General features: G+C 37.1%; 1 protein-coding gene across 9 annotated transcripts in view; it reads left to right on the top strand.

The window, feature by feature from the left end:
• TPD52 (tumor protein D52) overlaps window positions 1-22,097 on the top strand; it is a 277,749-nt gene that overhangs the window by 92,328 nt on the left and 163,324 nt on the right. For 3 of the 9 annotated variants that reach the window (XM_036998052.2, XM_036998059.2, XM_036998056.2), the window contains exons 3-8: window positions 2,984-3,132; window positions 4,640-4,741; window positions 5,816-5,842; window positions 14,169-14,210; window positions 15,750-15,798; window positions 19,313-22,076. In XM_036998052.2, coding sequence (XP_036853947.2) covers window positions 2,984-3,132; window positions 4,640-4,741; window positions 5,816-5,842; window positions 14,169-14,210; window positions 15,750-15,798; window positions 19,313-19,432 — 489 coding nt within the window. In that variant the 3' untranslated portion in view covers window positions 19,433-22,076. Of the gene's footprint in view, window positions 1-2,983; window positions 3,133-4,639; window positions 4,742-5,014; window positions 5,032-5,815; window positions 5,843-14,168; window positions 14,211-15,749; window positions 15,799-19,312 lie in introns of those variants that run through there. The other 6 variants (XM_036998053.2, XM_036998057.2, XM_036998054.2 and 3 more) reach the window with 4 other exon arrangements.

Genomic DNA, 22,097 nt, shown 5'->3' with positions numbered 1-22,097 from the left:
TTTTCTAATTGTATCCAGTTTTAGGAGGAAGCCTCTGTCTCTCCTCTTACACCACCATCTTTAATCCGTCTCTCTACTTCATTCCTTTTTATGGATGAGTAATATTCCATTGTTATCCATTCATCAGTTTTTGGACATTAGATTGTTTCGACTTTTTGGCTGTTACAATTAATATTATAAACATTTGTGTGGACAGGTGCTTTCAATTCTCTTGTTACATACCTAGGAGTAGGATTTCTGGGTCACATGATAACTATGTATTTAACATTATGAGAAACTGCCAAACTGTTTAGTTGTCAAAGTGTGCACCGTTGTACATTCCCATCAGCAGTGTATGAGGGCTCCAGTCTTTTGACGTCCTTGCTGGTACTTATTATTGTCTTTCATTTTGATTATAGCCATCCTGGTGGGGGTGAAGTATTCCATTTGCACTTCTCTAATTACTAAAGAGTGGTATCAAGCATCTTTTCATATGATCATTGGTCATTTGTATGTTTTCTTTGGTGAAATGTCTATTTAAATCCTTTGTCCATTTTTAATTTGATTATTTGTTTTTTAGTTATTGAGTTGTATGTGTTCTTTACATATTATGGATAGTGGACCCATATCAGATATATAATTTGCATATGTTTTCCCCATTGTGTCATTTGTCTTTTTACTTTCATGATGATGTCCTTTGAAACACAGTGGTTTTAACTTTTGATGATGTCAATTTATCTGTTTTTACTTTGGATGCTTGTGCTGTAGATACCATATCTAAGAAACACTGTCTAATCTAAGGTTATGAAGATTAACCCTATGTTTCCTTCTAAGAGTTTTATAGTTTAGCTCTGACACTGAGATTTCTGATTCTTTTTGAGTTTTTACATATGGTCTGATTTATGGTCTAAACTTCATTCTTTTGCATATGGAAATTCTGTTATCTGAGCACCTTTTGTGGAAAAAACTACTCTTTCCCATGGAATTGTCTTGGCCCTCTGTTGAAATCCAAGTGACTATAAATGTATGGGTTTATTGCTGGACTCTCAGTTATAGTCCATTAATTTATATTTGTATCCTTATGCCAAGTACCACACAATCTTGATTACCATAGCTTTGTAGTAACTCTTCCACTCATTAATTGATTTACATCAGAGATTCTTAATTATCCTCTCCTTTGCGCTTTTAAGATCATTCTGTTTTATACACACACACACATACACACATAGATACACACACACACATATATATATATATATATATATATATATATATATATATATATATATATATATATATATATATATATATATATATATATATATATATACACACATGCACACAGACATACATTCATATGTGTATGTTGAATTAAGGAATTAGAGCTATGGTGTGCTGAGTTATTGGGAACTGAATACTTCAGAGAAGTGTCAAGGGGTAGAAAATTTATCATTTATGTCTATTCTTTGAAGTATCTGAAAATTTGGAGTTCGAGCTAGAGAGAAGGTATTGGAAAGCTAATAATGTAGAATGAGAATTAGCTGATAAAACTGAGAGGAAAAGTCAGAAAACCTAGGTTGAAATTCTGGTTCCTATAGTATTAGTTTGGTGACTTAGGCCAAATCGTTTAATTTGTCTGATTTTGAACCTTATTCTTTCATTGCTGCCTTTCTATTCTCATATTCCACTTTGTCAATGTACTTCTTCAAATATGTCTTCCAAAACTGATACAATACAGGAGGTGCTGTCTGATAAGCACAGAGGGTTATTTTTGTTCTGAACCTGTATTCTAATTAATACTGTCCAAGATCTATGTTAATATTTTATTTTTTGGCAGCGACATCAAATTTGATTTATCCTTCTCTTCTTTTGTTAAGCAGTTATCTTTGAAATCATAGAAGCATTGTGCAAGTCAAGGCTGAGAATATGACTTTGCAGCAAGCTAAGAGGAGCATCCTTCCGAGGGCCTTGAATGTTGTTGAGTACACTTTAGGGACCCAGTTTTGTAACTTCCTAAAAGTCCCTTTCCACGTGGTGTCCTTTTTCTCCATGGGTCCACCTTCCCCATCTGTTTTCCTGGCTTAACCTCTTCCTTTACTCTGTAGGTCTTTTTCTTCATAGCTTCTGTTCACAGTTTTGGCCTCCTCTATCCTGTTTAAGCTCTCACAGCATCTCATAATCTCACTGTGCCCTACCTGTACTTTAGGACTTCTTTCTCCAAGCCCTATCAGTTTCTAATCCCAATGTTATCTCAGTTTCTCAAACCGGATTCCTGAATGAGAGTTAGCTGAGCATCTCTTCTCACACCAGCCATGTTGCAGGTTTTTGGCTCCTCAGTGGTCGGCTGTTCTAGGTCCGGGGCCCACTGTAGCCACCTAGCTGAGGCTGGGCAGTTAGCAGCAAGGCGTCCACACAGGACTTCTGCAGGGCTCGTGGGGGAGATGCTTTGATTTATTTATGGCTGTGACTTTGGCTGGCACTGGGGCTGACATTTCCAGTGTAAACTCCTGTGAAATATGCAAGGTTAGATTTTGACTTGGCTTGGTGGAGCATGTTTTGGTGGCGATGGAGACTAGTTTGATTTGGTATACTAATATGAGACTTTGTGGGAATTCAAGTAGAAATGTGCACCTGGAAATGCTGAACCAGAGGTCTGGTGAGTGGGTGTTGGAGTAATTTGAATGTTATACATATAAAGGTTTGAGTCCTAAGCTTCCATAAGACAGCTGAGGAAGGAAGTATAGGGAGGGGAGAAGGCTGAGGACAACTCAAGAGATAAATATAAAGAAGAGAAAGAGAAGCCATGTAGGCAGCATCAGCATGTAACCAGTTTACTAAACAACATACTAAATGCTGTTTAAAGAAATCAAAATGAATCAAAAGAAATCAAAAGAATCAATGAATCAAAAATGTTTTAAAATGACTCTATAGAATTTTGAGTACAGTTTGAATGACATATTAAATGACTCTTGCTGTATTCTTAACCCAATCCCTTTCCTCGTAGGTAGAAGAAGAAATCCAGACTCTGTCTCAAGTGTTAGCTGCAAAGGAGAAGCATTTAGCAGAGATCAAGCGGAAACTTGGGATCAATTCACTACAGGAACTAAAACAGAACATCGCCAAAGGGTGGCAAGATGTGACAGCAACATCTGCGTATGTCCCTTCTATCATACATTTTTCTAGAGAACATAAAGGCTTCTGTTGCTCCTGTTGTTTGGGGAGATGATGGAAAGGGGATGAGGATGCTTGCACAGTTTTCCTTAGTACACACAAGCACTTCCCTCAGTCCTCAGGGTACCTAACTCTTCTCTAACTTTGGTCTTCCAGACTGTTCTAGGGAGCAGAAAGAAAACTGGCCCCTTATGTGATTTGAAGAAAAAAAATTTAAGTTCCAAAAATGTTGTATATGCACTCACCAGATGCATACATGGGTCGCTTAGTCCTCAAAATAACTTAGTAGGTGGGTGCTAAGAAGGAAATTGAATCAGGTAAGTTTTGAGGCCCTAAGCCTCTCAAAGAAAAGATTTGAACTCTAGTCTGGCCAAGCACAGAGCCAGTCTTTTTTTACCTGGCTCTATACATAGCGTAAGACTCTAGGGACCTATATTGTCCCTGATAGGTGCTGGTGGGAGAGGCCTGCTCCTTAATCTTTTTGTCTTTTGATCACACAAGTTTTGATAGGCATAATCATAATGCAATTTTGTTTCCCCACACAAGGAGGAGAAGGCTTCTAGTAACAAGAGTCTAAACTGTGTTCTCTGTCATCTGTATTCAGTCCCATCTTCTGAGCTGGGACAGCAGCAGTGAGGCCAGGGCTTCCTGACTTAATAGCACTGGGGTGCCCACATGATTTTGGTCCTCTTCCTTACCCTTATAAGTAGGCAGTGGAAAAACATTCTTTGACCATATCACCGTAAACTCTGTGTTTTTGGTATGTGATCTTGATGGGTAAGTAAAAATGCCTGAGCATTCCTTTCTAGGATGTGGGGATCTTAACCTTTTTGGTGTAGTTACCATAATCTTCTGTTTTGTTTGCTATGCCTGGGTAGATGGGAAAAGAGAGGTGGTAAATCATACCTTTGGGTTACAGCAGATACCACACTCAAGTCACTTTAAATATTGTGCTTTTTATGTAGACTCTGTTGAGAGTCCACAGGTCCTTATTTGGTAGCTCATGCAAAATTAAGAAAAAATTCTTTATGCTCATACAATTTATTTGAATAATGAAGTACAACATGGGCCTTACCTTGCTTCTGGTCCCTTTTTAGGAGATAAAGTTAAAAGGGCATGTATGAAATTTGGTTTTATTGTTTGGTTGGCTCAAGTAGAAAAGGAAAGAATAAGAGGTATAATTCATTTCAGCCTTTGGCTCATTTTCATCTTTGCTCCATGACTATTTTCAGCCCTTACCCTGATTTCTTGGGCCCTTCCTTTGTGGGCCTCTGTCTCTCTGGCTGTCCTGGGGCCACTACAGAAGCTTGTGCCTGAAACGGTGGTTAAGGATAAGATGATGTGACAGTGCTGACTTCGGGTTGTGAAGTATTTTAGATGTTCTAAAAATAACTTTTTTGAGAGCTGTCCAAGATGTGATGATCACTGCCTTAATTGGTAATAGAAAAGATCAATTTACTTTGCTCTGTTCTTTTATGATTTACTATAGATACAAAAAGACATCAGAAACCTTAACTCAGGCTGGACAGAAGGCTTCAGCTGCTTTCTCATCTGTTGGATCAGTCATCACCAAAAAGCTGGAAGACGTAAAGTACGTCCTCATTTTTCCTTGCTCATTAAGTATCTGTGGCAAATTACAATAAGTTATGGTTGCATTTGTTTCCTGCCTTTGGCTTTGGGTGTTGCTGCATTCCCCTCTGTTCAAGTTAGGGGAGGGCACTCCTTCAAACCAGGGCCTGAAATGTTGCCTCAATTCTTTTAGGCCTTGCCTACTAACTTTAAGGCATAACATTCAAAATGATCATCTTATGAATACATTTAAGGTTGCTGAAAAATTCTGGTTGTGAACCTTTGTCCTTTTCAGCCATCCTGACCTATAGGGTAAGTATATCTGTCACGGTTGTAAGCTTGTGGCTGTGGGCTGAGCCTGGTATCCTGCTGGGATGAGTCCAGGAATTCCGAAGTGCACGCTTGGACTGACACCTGCCTTCATGTCTGTGTGGTACATCTTTATTCCATGGTGTGACTACAACATGCTCGTTTGTGCACTGATTTGTCCTAATTTGTAAGCCATAGCTATGTTCACGCTTTGGCTCAAATCTTGGTTTTGAGTTGTTGCTTTTTATTTTGCATTTATATTTTAGATTAGTATGCATAATTTTCCTGGCCATTTTGACAAAAACCATTCATGGTGCTTTTTTGCTCTCCTCATGTGGATTAGAACAGTGCTGAAAATGACAAACGTGGTTTCAATTTCTTGTGCTTCTGTTGGCATGAAAGATTTGTGTTTTAAAAACAAAACTCTCAGATCACATGACTTTTTCACTTGTGGGTAAGTAGATTTACAACCAGAATTTTGTTGGTTGAATAAGTCTGGCATTCAATGTATTACACTTGGTACCAAAAACACCAAATGACTTGCTCATTATATTTGTACTAACATCATTCTAAGCATAATGTAATAAACATAGCTTTCTTGATCTCTTTTGACAATCATATATACACCTCTTAAGTGCTCTCATTTCTTTTTATGCTGACTCAATTGTGTAGCCCTTTATAGAGTCCAGTTAAAACCTTGTACAACTTTTAAAAAGTAGGTTATTTAATTGTTTTAGATTTACCAGAACTTCCTTTCTTTTTTAATGCTTACTCCGGCTTCTTACAGATTGCAAGCCTTTTCACATTCCTTTAGGTAAGGAGAGTTTAAAATGTCACTGCAGTTCAGCCGTTGTCTAAGACAAGTGTGCTTAAGTAGGCTATTATGCCACGTTGGATGGTCATGTTTGTCTACTACATCATTTTCTTGCATTTGGAATACCTTTTTCTCTAGTGCATTCCTGTGTTTAAGAGAGGATTCTTGTATACCATGGGTAATGCAAAAATTAAAAGAAGAATTTGACACTGTGGGTCAAGGGATGTGGAAATGATTTTGACATTTCTTTTTTCCTTTTTTGGGGGGTAAAAAGAAGCAGCACCACCATGGCATGCAGAATTCCTCCCTTTTAATGTTTGACTTTGTTTGTTTTTGATGCTTTAATTTCCTTGGGGCTTTTGTAAGAATGTTGGAATTCTCCTTCACCGGGGTTCTATTATGCAGTTGTAATAGACAGCATCTGGACTGCCTCATTATGTCAGTCTTCTGTTTTAGACAGGTCAGTCTGAGTATTTTTTAGTTGTGGTAAAGTATACCTAAGATAAGATATACTGTTCCTCTGCACTTTTCAGTATTTGTTTTGCTACTTAGCAGTTTCCACTGTTTTATTATTTCTTTGCAGTAGTTAGATTCTTTAACTGTGCGTGCAGGGAAATTTCATAGTTGCAAAAGGAAAAATAAAGCATATTAGGCTACAAAAGAAAGTCCATTAAAAAGATGTGATCCTACATCATGCCTTACAGAAGGAGTCTTTCTGATGTGGAGCAAATCTCTCATCTCTTTCACATAGTTTATCCAGTTAGTAGTTGGAGAAAACTGAGATGGAGGAAGGGCCGTAGAGTGTGACCAGCAGGGATAATATAATAGCCTCCATCTCATTGCCTGTTGCCAGTTGTGTCCTAGGCATGAGCTAGCTATCTTCTTCAGAAAGCAAACAGACACGAGTAGCTGAGGTCCTCCTGTCCTAGTGACACTTGGCCCTGGAGGTCAGGAAATCATAGGGATAAAGCAGCTCTAAATGCAGGATTATTTAAAGGTAAAATTATGCTCTAAAAAAAAAATCAAGAAACCAGTGATTGAAGGTTATTCTGTGTCTTTGGTGTTCAATTAAAAATGGCCTAAGCCATCCTGCCTAAAGCAATCTACAGATTCAATGCAATCCCTATCAAAATATCTACAGCATTCTTCAATGAACTAGAGCAAATAGTTCTAAAATTGATATGGAATGACAAAAGACCCTGAATAGCCAAAGCAATCCTGAAAAGGAAGAATAAAGCAGGGGGAATTATGCTCCCTGACTTCAAGCTCTACTACAAAGCCACAGTAATCAAGAAAATTTGGTACTGACACAAGAACAGACCCATAGACCAGTGGAACAGAATAGAGAGTCCAGATATGAACTCAAGCATATATGGTCAATTAATATATGATAAAGGAGCCATGGATGTACAATGGGGAAATGACAGCCTCTTCAACAGCTGGTGTTAAGACCAAAACTGGACAGCTACATGTAAGAGAATGAAACTGGATTATTGTCTAACCCCATACACAAAAGTAAATGCAGAATGGATCAAAGACCTGAAAGTAAGTCATGAAACCATAAAACTCTTAGAAAAAAATTATGGGCAAAAATTTCTTGGACATAAACATGAGCAGCTTCTTCATGAACATATCTCCCCAGGTAAGGGAAACAAAAGCAAAAATGAACAAGTGGGACTATATCAAACTAAAAAGCTTTTGTACAGCAAAGGACACCATCAGTAGAACAAAAAGACATCCTACAGTATGGGAGAATATATTCGTAAATGACAGATCTGATAAGGGGTTGACATCCAAATTATATAAAGAGCTCACGCACCTCAACAAACAAAAAGCAAATAAGCCACTTTAAAAATGGGCAGAGGAGCTGAACAGACACTTCTCCAAAGAAGAAATTCAGGTGGCCAACAGGCACTTGAAAAGATGCTCCACATCGCTAATCGTCAGAGAAATGCAAATTAAAACCACAATGAGATATCAAATATCACCTCACACCAGTTAGGATGGCCAACATCCAAAAGACAAACAACAACAAATGTTGGCAAGGATGTGGAGAAAGGGGAACCCTCCTACACTGCTAGTAGGAATGTAAACTAGTTCAACCATTGTAGAAAACAGTATGGAGGTTTCTCAAAAAACTAAAAATAGAAACACCATTTGACTCAGCAATTCCACTCCTAGGAATTTATCTTAAGAATGCAGCAGCCCAATTTGAAAAAGACATACGCACTCTTATGTTTATTGCAGCACTATTTACAATAGCCAAGAAATGGAAGCAACCTATGTGCCCATCAGTAGATGAATGGATAAAGAAAAGTGGTACATATACACAATGGAATATTATTCAGCCATAAGAAGAAAACAAATCCTTCCATTTGCAACAACATGGATGGAGCTAGAGGGTATTATGCTCAGTGAGATAAGCCAGGTGGAGAAAGACAAGTGTCAAATGATTTCACTCTTCTGTGGATTATAACAACAAAGCAAAAACTGAAGGAACAAAGCAGCAGCAGACTCATAGAACCCAAGAATAGATTAACAGTTACCAAATGGAAAGGGACTGGGGAGGATGGGTGGGAAGGGAGAGATAAGGGGGGAAATAGGGCATTACGATTAGCACACGTAATGGGGTGAGGGGGACATGGGAAAGGCAGTATGTATAGAGAAGACAAGTAGTGATTCTATAGCATCTTACTACACTGATGGACAGTGACTGTAATGGGGTATGTGGGGTGGACTTGATAATGGGGGAGTCTAGTAACCATAATGTTCAAGTAATTGTACGTTAATGATATAAAAAAAAAACACTAGAGAAAAGTAAAAAAAAAAAAAAATGGCCTAAGTGCTCTAGGGAGTTGTTAAGGAGAGCCTTATCTAAAGATTTCAGTTGTGTGAATATGTATTTGGTCTCATAATCTGTTCTAATGTTAGAATGTCTACCGTGGTCAGGTCCAAAGGACATAACCCACCAGATACAGTTCTTGTTTGGAAAGACCTTAAAATCCTTGAGTGGGTGGAGTTGGGGAAGGAAGTGGAGACTAGGAATGAGATAAGAGTAGAAGAACCTTATTAGTACCTGATTATAAAACTGTTTGATGTGATAGGAACAGAAACGTAAAATTGTTAAGTGCTGTAGAGGAATGAATGCTGGGTTTCATCAGGGCGTGTCACTGTTTTTTTTTGCTGTACCTTTAAAGAGATTAAGCAAGTGTCCATGTACATAAAATGGCTCAATTCGAGCTGTCTTACTAATTCACCAGGAACAAATTGAATATTGCTGCTCTTTTCTAGTTTCTTACACAGTCACATTTTTCATCTCATTTAAAAAAATAATTGAGGTTATACTGTCTACCATTTTCAGTCCTGTTTTTAATAATGTATTGTGTATCCATATGTGGAGATTAAGTCTTTTAATTAAAGCTTAGAACTGAGATTATCTTTTGAAAGCTGAATTTTATAATTCTCACAGGTTAAAAGTTAGTAAATCATTAAAAAAAAAATCACTCCTAGCCCTAGAAGTCCTGATTGTGATCTGATTAAATGTGGTCATATATAATAAAAAATATATGAAAATAATAGAAAGACATAAAAACCTTTATAATGGAAAACATATAAAAAATACCCCTACATCTTCTAGATCAGTGAGTCACAGAAGCAAATACTAGCCATGTGCCACCAGAACTGTCCAAGGAGAGGGAACTTGGACAGTAGATTTTGAGTGTTTCAGTCCCTGCAGCAAAGCCTTGTCTCTCATGGAGATGGATACAGGAGGCCCTTTTTTGCCAAGTGCTTGAAATAGTTGGTTAATCTTATTAACTACCCTTTGTTCTGAGTCCATGCTTACCCAGCAGACCTGTGGCAGTGATTTCACTCTCTGATGGAACTGTGGATATTTTGTTGACTTGACTTGTTAGACTCAGCAACAGTTTTTATTCTACATTGTTTATTAATAAATTAGCATTTGGGATTTAGATATTTAGATATGCCTCGGGTGGATGTGTTAGGAGAAAGAAGAGGAAAAGAGGAAGAATTAGTATTTAAGAGGAAGTACTAATTAATTTTGCCTTTATTTCCAAAGGAAATTTCTCCTTTTTACATGTGTGTATCTTCATACAAACCTCTAGATATTTTTTACTTGTTTGGGTTCACTAACGTTATTCCAAACAATTCTGTTCTGCTGAAAATTTCCTTCACTTAATGGGAAAAGAAATGATCTCTTTTTTTTTTTGGTCAGAATGAGGGTACCTTTTGATTAGAATTTGAAAAGCTTTAATGCCCTTTTCAACTTTTTGTGCCCATGTTCCCTAATTTTAGTTGCCACAATTGCTTATTCATTCTTTCATTCAGAAGTATTTATTGAATGCTAACTGTGTGGCAGGCACTGTTCTAGACTGTAAGGTTGAAGTTACCAACTGAAATAATAGCTGGGTGAAATTTGAAAGCATCAAAGAATATAATCTAATATGGATTAAATGTTAATATGTTTTTCAGTTAAGTTTCCATCACAATGGTGCTGGTGAACAAATATGTTCCAGGCAGGATTGTATATAGTACCTGTGAAGTAGGTACTATTATTTTTTTGATTTTACAGATGAGGAAACTGGGCTACAGAGAGGTTAAGTGACTTCCTCAAGGTCACACAGCTGGGTGGCTGTAGGTCACGATTTGAACCTAGGCACGCAGTAGTTCCGGAGCCTGCACTCTCCTACTGTGCATTGTTCTGCCTTCCCAGAACAAGGATAGTTTAAGACGGTTCTCCTCCAAGCACTGTGCAGCAGTTACTTTGATTCATCATTTGCAATTGACCAATTAGTGTGAAGGCAAAATGGAATGATAATACATAGAGCTCTTAAAAGCATGCCTGGCACATAATAAGCATCAAACAGGTTAACCATTAACTCTTCTTTTTCTTTCTCTATATACTATTTACTACCTCCTTCCTTCCCCTTTCTCTCTCTATGCCTCCTCCTTTATTATTATTAGGGATGAAAAGATAAGTTACCTATGAAAGAAACAAGGAAAAGTTTAAAAATCAATAAATTAATAAAGGGTAACTTTCCCAAAGTTAGAGTTAATACAAGATTAAGAACTACCAAGTGAGAATCAGAGTGAGAATCAGGTTGCCCTGTCATTTTTTCCCAGTGTTTTGGGGAACCCAGATTCACATTCCTACTTTGATTTAGGTTACTATAGTTAAGGGTTACAAATCAATCTGGAAAAATTGTAACAAAATTGCTTTTTTACATGCTAACTAGTCCTCACAACATACCTGTTAGAGACATTCTGGTCCAGCAGCAACATGGATTTTTGCTTTTGAAGTTTTCCATAGTGTATTTAAACTTTTATGAAATTGGAGATGATAAGTGAATTGAGGAAATTTGAAGATCTGTGTAACCGTCTGTAGAGAAGCTAGAAATGCAAGAACAGCTGCATTATAGTTAGATTCCAAACTGGCCACCAAGGAAACTGAGTTTCATCTAAATATGATTTATAGAGAAGCGGAAATAACTGGATAGACTTAAAGTTGATAGGTACTCCTTGTTCTTCATACTGAAATGGCTGCCTCCAAAGCAGGGAGACCTTGACGCTTGTATGTGTCAGTCTCAATTTGATTGATTTCATTCTCTGTTTAGTGGATGTATTTTTAAACTTATTGTGAAATATAAAACATATAGGAAGGTGCTCAAAACCAATTCAACTCTGATTTATCACAAAATGAACACCTCATTGTAATCACTTACTACATTGTCCTACATATTCCCACTTAAATATGCTCGGTGTGTGTATTCTTCATGGTACTCAACGATCTATATTCTTTGTTTTCCTTTACTGCTAATTGAAACTAAACACCAAGTATGATTCTGTCATGTTTACTGAAGTCCTTTATAAGAGATGCTACACTGTTTCTTAGAATTCTCAAAGTGATCTTTTTTAACATTCTTCTTTAAGTTACATGGGCACCTGCCATGTTCTTAAAAACAGCTGCCCCAAATTATGAACTTCAGCCTGATTTTTTGGGAGCATATTGATAGTCCTTTCCTATAGTAATACTGTAAAGACATATTTTACAAAAAATGTATTTCCAACACACTGTTTTCTCCTATTTCCTTATTTGTCAGTTTCCCCTTCCTTCCTAATATACCCTTGCTTTGATGCTCTACCACCATCCATCTCTCACGTGTAGCTCTCCACTGCCTTCTTGTTTTCATTCCCATTCCCTAATAATTCCAGGTGATGTTTACAATTCAGTTTTTTTATTTTTATGACCTCAGGACTTATTTCTTACATAGGATGAACTTGAATTAATTTGTGCCCTGGATGTTGAATTTATGGCCAACCTGATGTATTTAGAATTCACTTTATTATCATTCCTTCCACTTTGCCTTTGACCTGTTCCTCTTAACTAGCTTACATATCAGTTCAAGGGGCATTGAAACCACTGAATGGCCATTGGAGGAAATGAGCTTTTATGTGGGTGCTTAGGGACAGTAAGTAGAATTAGCTGTGATTTCTCACATATGAACTTACTCTGTCCCTCTAAATCCCCTCATTTTGTTGATACTATTGAATTCATTTTGTGAATCCTGTGGACAAGCAATTGATTACACTTTCAACCATTACCCACCTTTTGCCAGAATTTGGTAATTTCTGCCAAAATTAGTGTTATAGTGAAGAACCTTTTGGTTATGAGGAACATAAAATTATGTAAGTTACCTCATGTAAAAAGGACTCTGTTGCAAAGAAAGTTGTTTTGCAATCCTAGGAGAGGAAAGGGAGCTAGACATGGCTCTACCCAGATTAGCCCTGCTGATTGGAGAGCTGTTAGAAATCTAGGTGACTTCCAGAAACCAAGGAAACTACTGTTCTCCCATCCAGCCATCTTCCGCACATGGTCTGATCTCCCTCGTTTCCTCTACCTTTCTCTGTGCTTAGATTCAGTCGTTTCTTTGGGAACTGGCTTCCTCTGCATTCTTGCAACTTGTAACTGGTCCCCCAAAATATCTTCTGCAACATCTAAGCCTACATGACTTTCTAGCTCACACATCTGCAAGTCCCAGGATAAGAATCTTAGTTGTCTTAATGCTTGTTTTTCCCCTGTTCAGTCCAAACAATTTGTTGATCACCAGGAGGTTAGTGTTATACCCAAGGTATCTGCCACTGTTACAGGACAGAGAGGATGTTGAGCTACATGGATCTTTTCCTCTTATGTCTGGCATTAAGTGTGAAGATGTCCAAATATTTTACTGATTTTACTACATGAACTGCCAGCATATTTTGATTTATAACAAGATCATACTCTATATTAGTACAAACTAATGTAAAACTACATTTGGGGAGCTACACTTGAAACATACTGTCATTTGTAACAACTGAGTCTTTGAGAAAACTGAATCATAAACACACAATATTTGTATACAATTGAGAATACCTTGGACTTCCAACTTACCGAATGGAAGGATCAAAATACTATAAGCATACGAACAGTATTAGCAGGATAGAGGGACTTTGTGAGCTCAAGAAGTAAGGTACTTTCATCTTGTGAGGTGGTCCCTTGTGGGAGATGGCTGAGAGTTAGATCACCCTGAAACTGAATGATCAGTAAACAGCATTGCCCTGGAGTAAGTAACTGGTCCTAGGCAGACAGGGGGCCAGATGTTACTGGAATGGCCATTCAGAACATTTAGTTAGTTGGGATAGAACTACAGGTGTCTCTTACTAGAAAATTGATAACTACTGAGGAGTGATATGTAAATCACTTAAAGTTGTCAAACAGGTGATTATTTTGAAACCTTCTTGTTCTGTCCCGGTCACAAATATGTGGGAGAAAGACAGCTGCTGGAGTGCTTCACTGGCCTTGCGCGCGCTTATGTGTGTGTGTGTGTGTATGTGTGTGTGTGTGTGTTTGTGTGTGTGGTGTACTTGTATGTGTGTGCTTGAGTTTTTGAGGGGAGGTGATGAACATTGGATTAGGAGTTCTGAAGACCCAAGTCCCACTCTTGATTTCACTGGACCTCGGGACATCACTTAACTTCTGAGCCTTGCTGCTAGAGGCCTCACAGATACAGGTGAAAGCACTTTACAGTTGTCAAAGTGCTATAAAAATGCAAGGTTGAACTATTAATTACTAGGGTTAAATTGGCTCATGAATAAAAGTAAATTATGTTGGAATAACTCCAATCCCCTCCATCTCAAAAACATAGGTAATTCTTCATGGTACTAAAGAATAAACTCCTAGAAAGCTAAGTTTTGTCTGCTTATTATAATGTCTAATCACCACTGTACTATACTAATTTCATTTCTATTTCTTTTTAATGCTGCCTGTTAGTATACGCTCCATTCAGCATTCAATTAGCATGCCTGCTATGAGGTAAAGTATACTTTTACAGAATGTAGTTGATCTTATTCTTTAAATGCTTAACTTGAACTGTTCTAACATAGGGAACTAGAATTCTACTCTAAACAAGCTGCAAGGTTGTCACTATGTCAGTTTTCACTTGCTCTTGTAATGTTAGGATGGGTGCAATAGAGCCATTAAATGTGATTTTTTTTTTAAGGAAAGTAATTCTATTTCATTTTGCAAACTAGTTAAATAGTTACATATCTGAAATCTGCTTAACTGAAAAAGTGAGCGCTGCTCCTCTAATAAACCTCTTTTCAGACATTTAGGGGTCCCACCATTTCTGTCTGCATCTCACCATCTCTATCTTTAGTTACACCCGCCTTTTCTTCCCATCTCCCCATTTCCATTTCCCTCATCCCATAGTGACATTTGGAGCCAACCATGATTTAACTCTACTGTCTTCTTTTTCATCAGTAAGCCCTTGGAAGTGGTACATGTATTACCTCACCTAACCTTGCTAGAGAGGCAGAGGATTTTTAACAATATATGTGGCTGAAACTTATGTGTTCAACAGAACTACCTGATGGGCTTGTTAAAAGCCTTCTCCTTATTGGGCCCACTGCTAGTTTCTAATTCTGTAGACCTGGCAGGGAACCTGAGAATTTGCATTGCTAACAGCTTCCCAAGAGCTATGAATGCATCTGGTCTGGGGACCACACTTTGGGACTGAGTGCCACCATGTAAAGGAGCAAACCTCTTGTTCCCTTCACCTTTTTCATCTTTGTAGTAGGAAGGACATTCGAGGTCAGGTGGATGGTATGAAAGCTTAGGAAACCCAGGTGTGAGGGCACGCCCTGATCATCCCTTGTTCGGCCTGGATGAATGTGAAGGCACGGGAGAGGCTGGCTGTGGGCTCGGCTGAGAGCTTCTGTCAGTTGGGGCAGCTTTGGGAAGTAGGCACAGCTGGCTTCCCTGCTCCTTGTTGCCTTTTGGTCTCTCCCTGCCCTGTCTGTTATGCTGCTTCCCGGAAGTTAGTCTTATACCAAAGGTATCTGCCACTGGAATTAGGATCTCTGTTGTGCAACCTCATACGGTCTGCTTGCCCTGCTTGATGATGTGGTTCAAGGGGAAATCTCACCAGGCAACATGTGAATTTAAACATGAATTCTAGAATAGAGCACCTTAACCCACGTTAAACTGACCTGACAGTGACATGTTCTTGTATGTAACTCGTTGGAGAAGTGACAGAATTGATGTGTTACCTGACTTTGTTCCTCTTCTCACACACACCTGACTGTCTCTGTATCATATGTCTGAGACAGGCTCAGTTCATGGAGTCAGAAGCATCATTGTAGAAATTTTAGGACAGAAGTTGATAATCTTACATCAAAAATACATATTTGTGTGTTTGCCTACATATATAAGGTACAGATAAATATATCTGTTCTTGTGCTGATTATGAACAAGGCTGAAAAGGAATGCAATCAACTAATGATGTTTTCAAAATTGGTGTTCCTTTTTTCAGAGTTTGCAGTTTTACTATTTGTTTTTCTTGTTTCTCCATAGAAACTCCCCAACTTTCAAATCATTTGAAGAGAAGGTTGAAAACTTAAAGGCAAGTAGAAAGCTGGATAGTCTTTGTGGTAGCTTGATTGCTACCTCAGTTTTCTTTGCTATGGGTAAATCATTCACATTACTGTTTTCTTTGTAAAAATAAAGAACTTTAATAACTGCATTCTTTATATTATTAATGAATATTTAAGGTGATGTATTCTTATAGTGTTTTTTTTGGGGGGGGTGTCTCTTATATGGCAGCATGCTAGGGCTGAAAGGAAGTATATAATTTATAAAGCAATAGTACTTGAGAAATTTGTACTGCTTTTTGCTTTATTCACATCAAAAACTTTTATATTGGACAAAATTTAACATACATTTTATTGTAGAAGATTAACAACAATACAGAAAAGCATAAAAAAATGAAACACAAAAAATTGGTCCTACCAGCCAGAGACAGCGATGTATGTCTGTAGTAGGACTGTGCTCTTTATGCTTTAAAAAAGAATCAACCATATAACATAAATATTTTCCTATATCACTCTTATTTTTCCTCAGTATTATGTCTGCTTGAATGTGCCTTAGGACAGATAGTGTTTGTTCAGTCTTCAATTATTGAACATGATGATGCCATGGTCATCATTGATGATGCACTGTTTCATTTTTTGATTGCTTTGATTCCAGGGAGGTGGCCATTTTTCCATAATAATTAACTTAATTTCTCAATTGTATTATCTCCTAAATTGTATTCAAAACTATAAAATCATCAACTCTTAGGATCACAAGTGACCAGAAAGGTTGTCTGGTTCCCATTCATTTCCCAGGCTTCTCTACAGAGTTTGTGCAAAGCCAATCTGTTCATTTCTTCTAAACTAATTCTGATAATCATTTGTAGATATTTTTTATGGATTAAAACTAATATCTTAAATGTTTTACATAAATCAGCTTAAAAACAAATACTCAGATTTAGTCTTTCAGAATTTAAGTGAGTCACTTATTTTTAAATGCATCTTTTTAAAATTACAGAAGCAGGGTATGCTTATGGAAAGAAAACTAAATGCTGTACCATGACCTGGATCTTTTTCTTGCACATAAAAACATTAATATACCCCTTTGTTGTTTCTCCATAAATGTATGTTTTTCAAAAAGGAATCACACTGTACACACAGTCCTACAATTTATTCATTCACGTCCCAGTAGGTTGTGTGTTCTGTGAACCCACAAACCCAGGGACCTGTTCTTTTTGCTCACTGATGCTTCTCAAGGGCCTAGAATATAGTCCTCAGCTTATTGCAGCTACTTAGTTCATATTTGATGAGCAAAAATTATAGTCACTCTTCTAGGTCAGTACAAGAGACCTGCTTTATTTTTTTAATGCCTAGTCATATATATTTGAATACAAACTGTACATTGCAGGGAGTCAAGGCTTATTATAATTCAATTCTCAGTATGTTAGGACTGTTCAAACCTCTCCTTCAAATCTGCTATAAGCACCAGTTCTGAAATGATTAGGTTGTTCAACCAACTTATATCCAACCAAACAACCTTCCTGGTCATTTATTATATACTCTCCTCCTGAGAATGGTTAGACTTCATAAATGTGGTGAAATCCATTTTTGAAATATAACTAGGAACCATTCAGATAAAAACACATAATTAAAAATATTCAACAGATATCCCCAAAGAAGCTGTAAAATATAGTTGTATACTTGGGATATAATTTTGCTAAATTACATTTATATTCAGTTTAACATTGGGTCTGTATGTACTTACATTTAGATTTTGGATTGATTCATTTATCTGTGATTATTGACCACCTTGCGCCCAGCAGTGAGTATTGGGCACTGGAGATAGTATGGTGAGCAATAGAGACACAAACCCTTTCTGCAAGATGTTTAGACACTTATATGGCCAATGAAAGTAAAGTGAGGTAAGGTGCTCTGACACAGAGAGTCAAGAATGCAAGAAGGATGAGTAACAGGAACCTCTGACCTAGCTTAGCTGGAGGGAAGATGAGGGAGGGCTTCTCAGGACTTGCTAATATAAATGGAGGCTTTTACGTGGAGGGCAATGTTTGAAGCTTTGGAGCCCTTTTGAGGAACACCAGGAGCTTTGCTGTGATGTCAAGCATTGAGTAGGACATGAAGCTCAAGAGTTGGGCAGGCCCTGTTAATTAATTCAGGCTCAGGGTTCCAGAAAGCCTTGAAGGATTTTAACCAATGTGAGGCATCTCTGGTGCTGTGCAGGTCTGAGGGAGAAAGGCTGGAGACAGGGAGACTCGTTAGAAGGAAGGGGTTGTGGTCCAGGCCAAAGATGATGGTGGAGTGAGTTAAGGTAGGGCCAGTGAGACCAAGTTGAGAGATATTTAGGATTTAGAAATGACAGACAAAAAGTTAATGATATGGAAGAGGGTGGGAAGGATCACAGGTGCCTGGATGTCTGGCTCAGGCACTTAGGCAGGCGGTGCTGACGTTGAAAGCCTTGGAGAGACGGGACCAGTTGTGAGGAATTCAGTTCTAGACATGCTGAATTGTAAGGGGTCTTACCATTTTCTTAGAATTAAGGAATGTATTTTTGAATTTCATAAATATACAGTGGATGTACTTCAGATTTTTCAAATAATTCAAATATTTTGAATGGGAGACCAAAAAGAATGAGAGAACATTTTCCACTTGTTCATGAGTCTCTGGCCAATTAGACTGAGCTGAGTGTGAGGTCAAGTGTAACCCTCTGTGGGAGTGGCATTCTTGGTCATTGACTGGTTTCTTAATGTTGGTTAGCTGTCCTAGTGACCAGTATTAAGATGTGACAGAGAGAGGGGCGTAGATAGATCGGTATTGAGGATGAAGTGACATGTGTTGTAAAGGTTTTGAAGAGCATAAAATATTATATAAGTGTAAGGAAGATAGATTCATTCAGATAAAACATGTTTATTGACATAATTTCAGGCCAGAGAAGTTGGAGTAGTGCTTCACAACTGTAATATGTATAGGAAGCATTTGGAGACTTACTAAAGATATATCTCAATTCTGTGGCTGGAGATGGAAGGCCAGCCTCAGATTCTGCATTTATGGGAAGATCACAGGAAATGAGTCTGTGGGTCTTCGTACCACGCTCAAGCAGCAACAGGCTAGAAAGCTTGCACCAGAACTGGGAAAAACACACATATTTGTTCTCTTTGTTGCACTCAGTAATATATTTTGAATGAGTTAAGCTGAATGAACAGTTGGATGAAATACAAAGTATTTTTAAAATATGAAGAGAATTCAATAGATAGTTCAAAATAACTTCAAAGTTTTTCAGACAGATATCCCTGTGAAGAATAATGGGCAGATAAGGAAGAAGAGAGGAGGGGTGGAATTTACCAAATCTCAATATTTCAGCAGGGAAGACTGTGTAAGTTTTTCCATTAAATCATACTGAACATTTCTAAATACCATACATATATAATAATCACTGAGCTGTTAGGCTCCTGATTAATTTGTTCTTCAAAGCAAAATATGAGTCACTTTATGCACAGTCAGCTAAATTTATGTTTCATGTTGTCTTTTCTTTTTTGAACTTTATTTTTAAAGTCTAAAGTAGGGGGAACCAAGCCTGCTGGTGGTGATTTTGGAGAAGTTTTGAATTCAACTGCAAATGCTAGTGCCACCACCACGGAGCCTCTTCCAGAACAGACACAAGAGACCCCGTGAGATTCCTACCTTTGTTCTGCTACCCACTGCCAGATGCTGCAAACGAGATCCAAGCACATCTTGTCAACATTCATTACCATGAATTTCCACCAGATGTGCTTTTATTTAGCTTTACATGTTCCTTTGACCAAATAGTTTGTGGGTTGTACAAAATAAAAATATCTGCACCTCTACTCCTGGGAAACATCCTTTAATGTGCATTTAAGGCTCTTTATTTAGGAAACACTATTATAAAAACACATGTAGTACCCGGGGACCCTCATTGGAATGATTTGAGAAGCTGCAGGTTATAATTTCTTTCCTACTTTACCAAACTGTTCTGGATGTGGGATGCCAGTTTGATCTTTGTCTTCTATATGGTTTTCTTTTTTTCCTCTTTGAATCTCTGTATATTTAATTCCTAAGGAAAATTCGTCTTAAATTTTCTGAATCTTAGCTATTAAAAGTTTGGAATAATTTTCTTTGTTTCCAAGGGAAGAACTACCAGCTACAAAAATGTTTTTTACTAAACATTTTTTTGGCATAAGGTATCTTATATTTTGGGTGTCTGAAGCAACCAGACTAAGTAAATCACCTCTACAAACAATTTGTTACAGTTTTATAAGTGACAGTACATATAGTAACTCAAACTCTTAGGTGACTTGAGAATGGAGTTCTCATATCCTTGTTTATTAATATATATGACAGTAACCGTTTCAGTGTATTGGTTATGATGTCACTTACATCAAGTTACTTTTCACCAAATTCAGTTTTTAGTTTCAGAGTAAATTGCAAAATAATTTTCTGATTCAAGCATATTTTATTATGTGTAGGTTGAAATATAAGCACTCTCATCAAATGCTGAGTTCAAAAGCTTGAAAGTTTTTTTGGTTTAGGTAGCTATAAAAATGCTGGGGATACATTGCTGTCTTCATTTAATTCATTTAGTACCATTTAAAATAAGCACACAAAGTTATATGACTAATGTAACTTGAAAGGTTTTATACCAAGGGGTTGGTGATACCTGCTGAAGATTATATGCATTAATAAAAGTCAACTTTTGGTTTACTACTTACTTGTTTTCAGTGTGTTAGAAATTATAAAATGACAATGTAGACATTGCCCCTACCTTGAAAACAGTGTCCAGGCTGAATGAACCAAAGCCTCTGGAAGCGTCTGAATGGAGGTCGAGGTACTCTATTAATTCTAATACTACTTACTCATCACCACTACCTTTTCCTTATGCTGTGTGTGGTTATGGCTTACAATGTTGTGTTTGTTATTTATCAAGTTGTGATTTGTTCTATTATTGTCTATGCCAAATGTTAATTGCCAAGCGTGGAGTGACCTAAAGCATTGTTTAAAAGCATGATTTAGCTTTACTTTGGGATAATATATCTTATGAAAACCAAATCTGAAAAATCACAAGTTTTGATTGTTGTAAAATAACATGTCGCCACTCTAGATTGCTAGAGCTTTGTCAGCACTTCAGATGCAACTGAAACTATGTTCTATTACATGTGAAAAGCTTAATAAATTCTGTATATCAGTAGTATAGGTCTCAATATTTATTATGAGACCAGTGGTCTGAAAAGCTTGTTATATTAAATAGTCAACTGGGGTCTATACTAAAAAGAAAAAAATGGCAGTTTTTTACTATCTACTTTAAATCACTGCTAATGGTGTCAGACTAACATATAAATTATCTTCTCGAAAAGGCTTTAAAATGCAAGGGTTGTTGAAGCATTGTTTCCAAGAAGTGGATCTGTAAAAATATGTCTTCTTATGGAAATACTGTGGTTATTCAACATAACTGTTAAAAGAACTAGTCTTTCACATTTTTCTATCACATCTTTTTATCACACTGTTTCTTGGATCCTGCCCTGTTACTTACTATCTTTTCAACAAGGCAAAATGGAGTAAGTTGGCAATTTCTTTAGTTGAATGAAATATCCTCAAATCTCTTTATTTTATGGGAAAAAATGATAGAAATAGGGGTGGAAACTGGGATGGAAATATGAGGGTTTTGGCAATGGTTGAGGAGGAGAAATTGGATAATCACTTTTCCAAACATGTACCCACAGTTAATCTAAATGTGATTTAAATTGATTGCAAATATTCTGCTTCTTAAGTAGTAAAAAGTAGAGGGAGGCTGAATTTAGAAAAATTAACATAAAGACTTAGACATATTATTCAAAATGGTCTTTGTGGAAGTTTCAACTTTATGAATTATGAATTCACGGATATTTAAGAAATTTGAAACACAGTCATTACTGAGAACAACAGAGAGAGGTCCTGGTCACTGTGTTGTTTTGTGTTTGGCACTGTAAGAAAACAGCAACATGAGAGTGAAATCTCAGATGATGAAAGATTAAAGTAGTGTGATAGAAGAAAATAATCCCTGAAACTATCCCCTTTTTACAAAGGTATGCCCTTAATTTGCGGACTTTGTGGGAAATGGAGTAAATTATGTTTATGAGGCCAATTAATCAATGGAAGAGAGTAGAACTCCTTGGATTTCATTTTAGTAACTCAGAGAAACTATTGAAATAGAGAAAAAACACATTTAATTTGAAATCACTATTTCTGGATCTGTTAATCAAGAAATGGACACTGTACTTTTTTTGTATAGTACTTGAAAACAATAAAAGTTCTATAATTTGGGTATGGGTTCTTTTGAATGTAT

The sequence above is a fragment of the Manis javanica genome, chromosome 2 (assembly GCF_040802235.1).
Source record: "Manis javanica isolate MJ-LG chromosome 2, MJ_LKY, whole genome shotgun sequence".
Lineage (NCBI taxonomy): Eukaryota > Metazoa > Chordata > Mammalia > Pholidota > Manidae > Manis > Manis javanica.
Note: the sequence above shows the minus strand (reverse complement) of the source record. Positions and strands in the feature narration are given on the sequence as shown.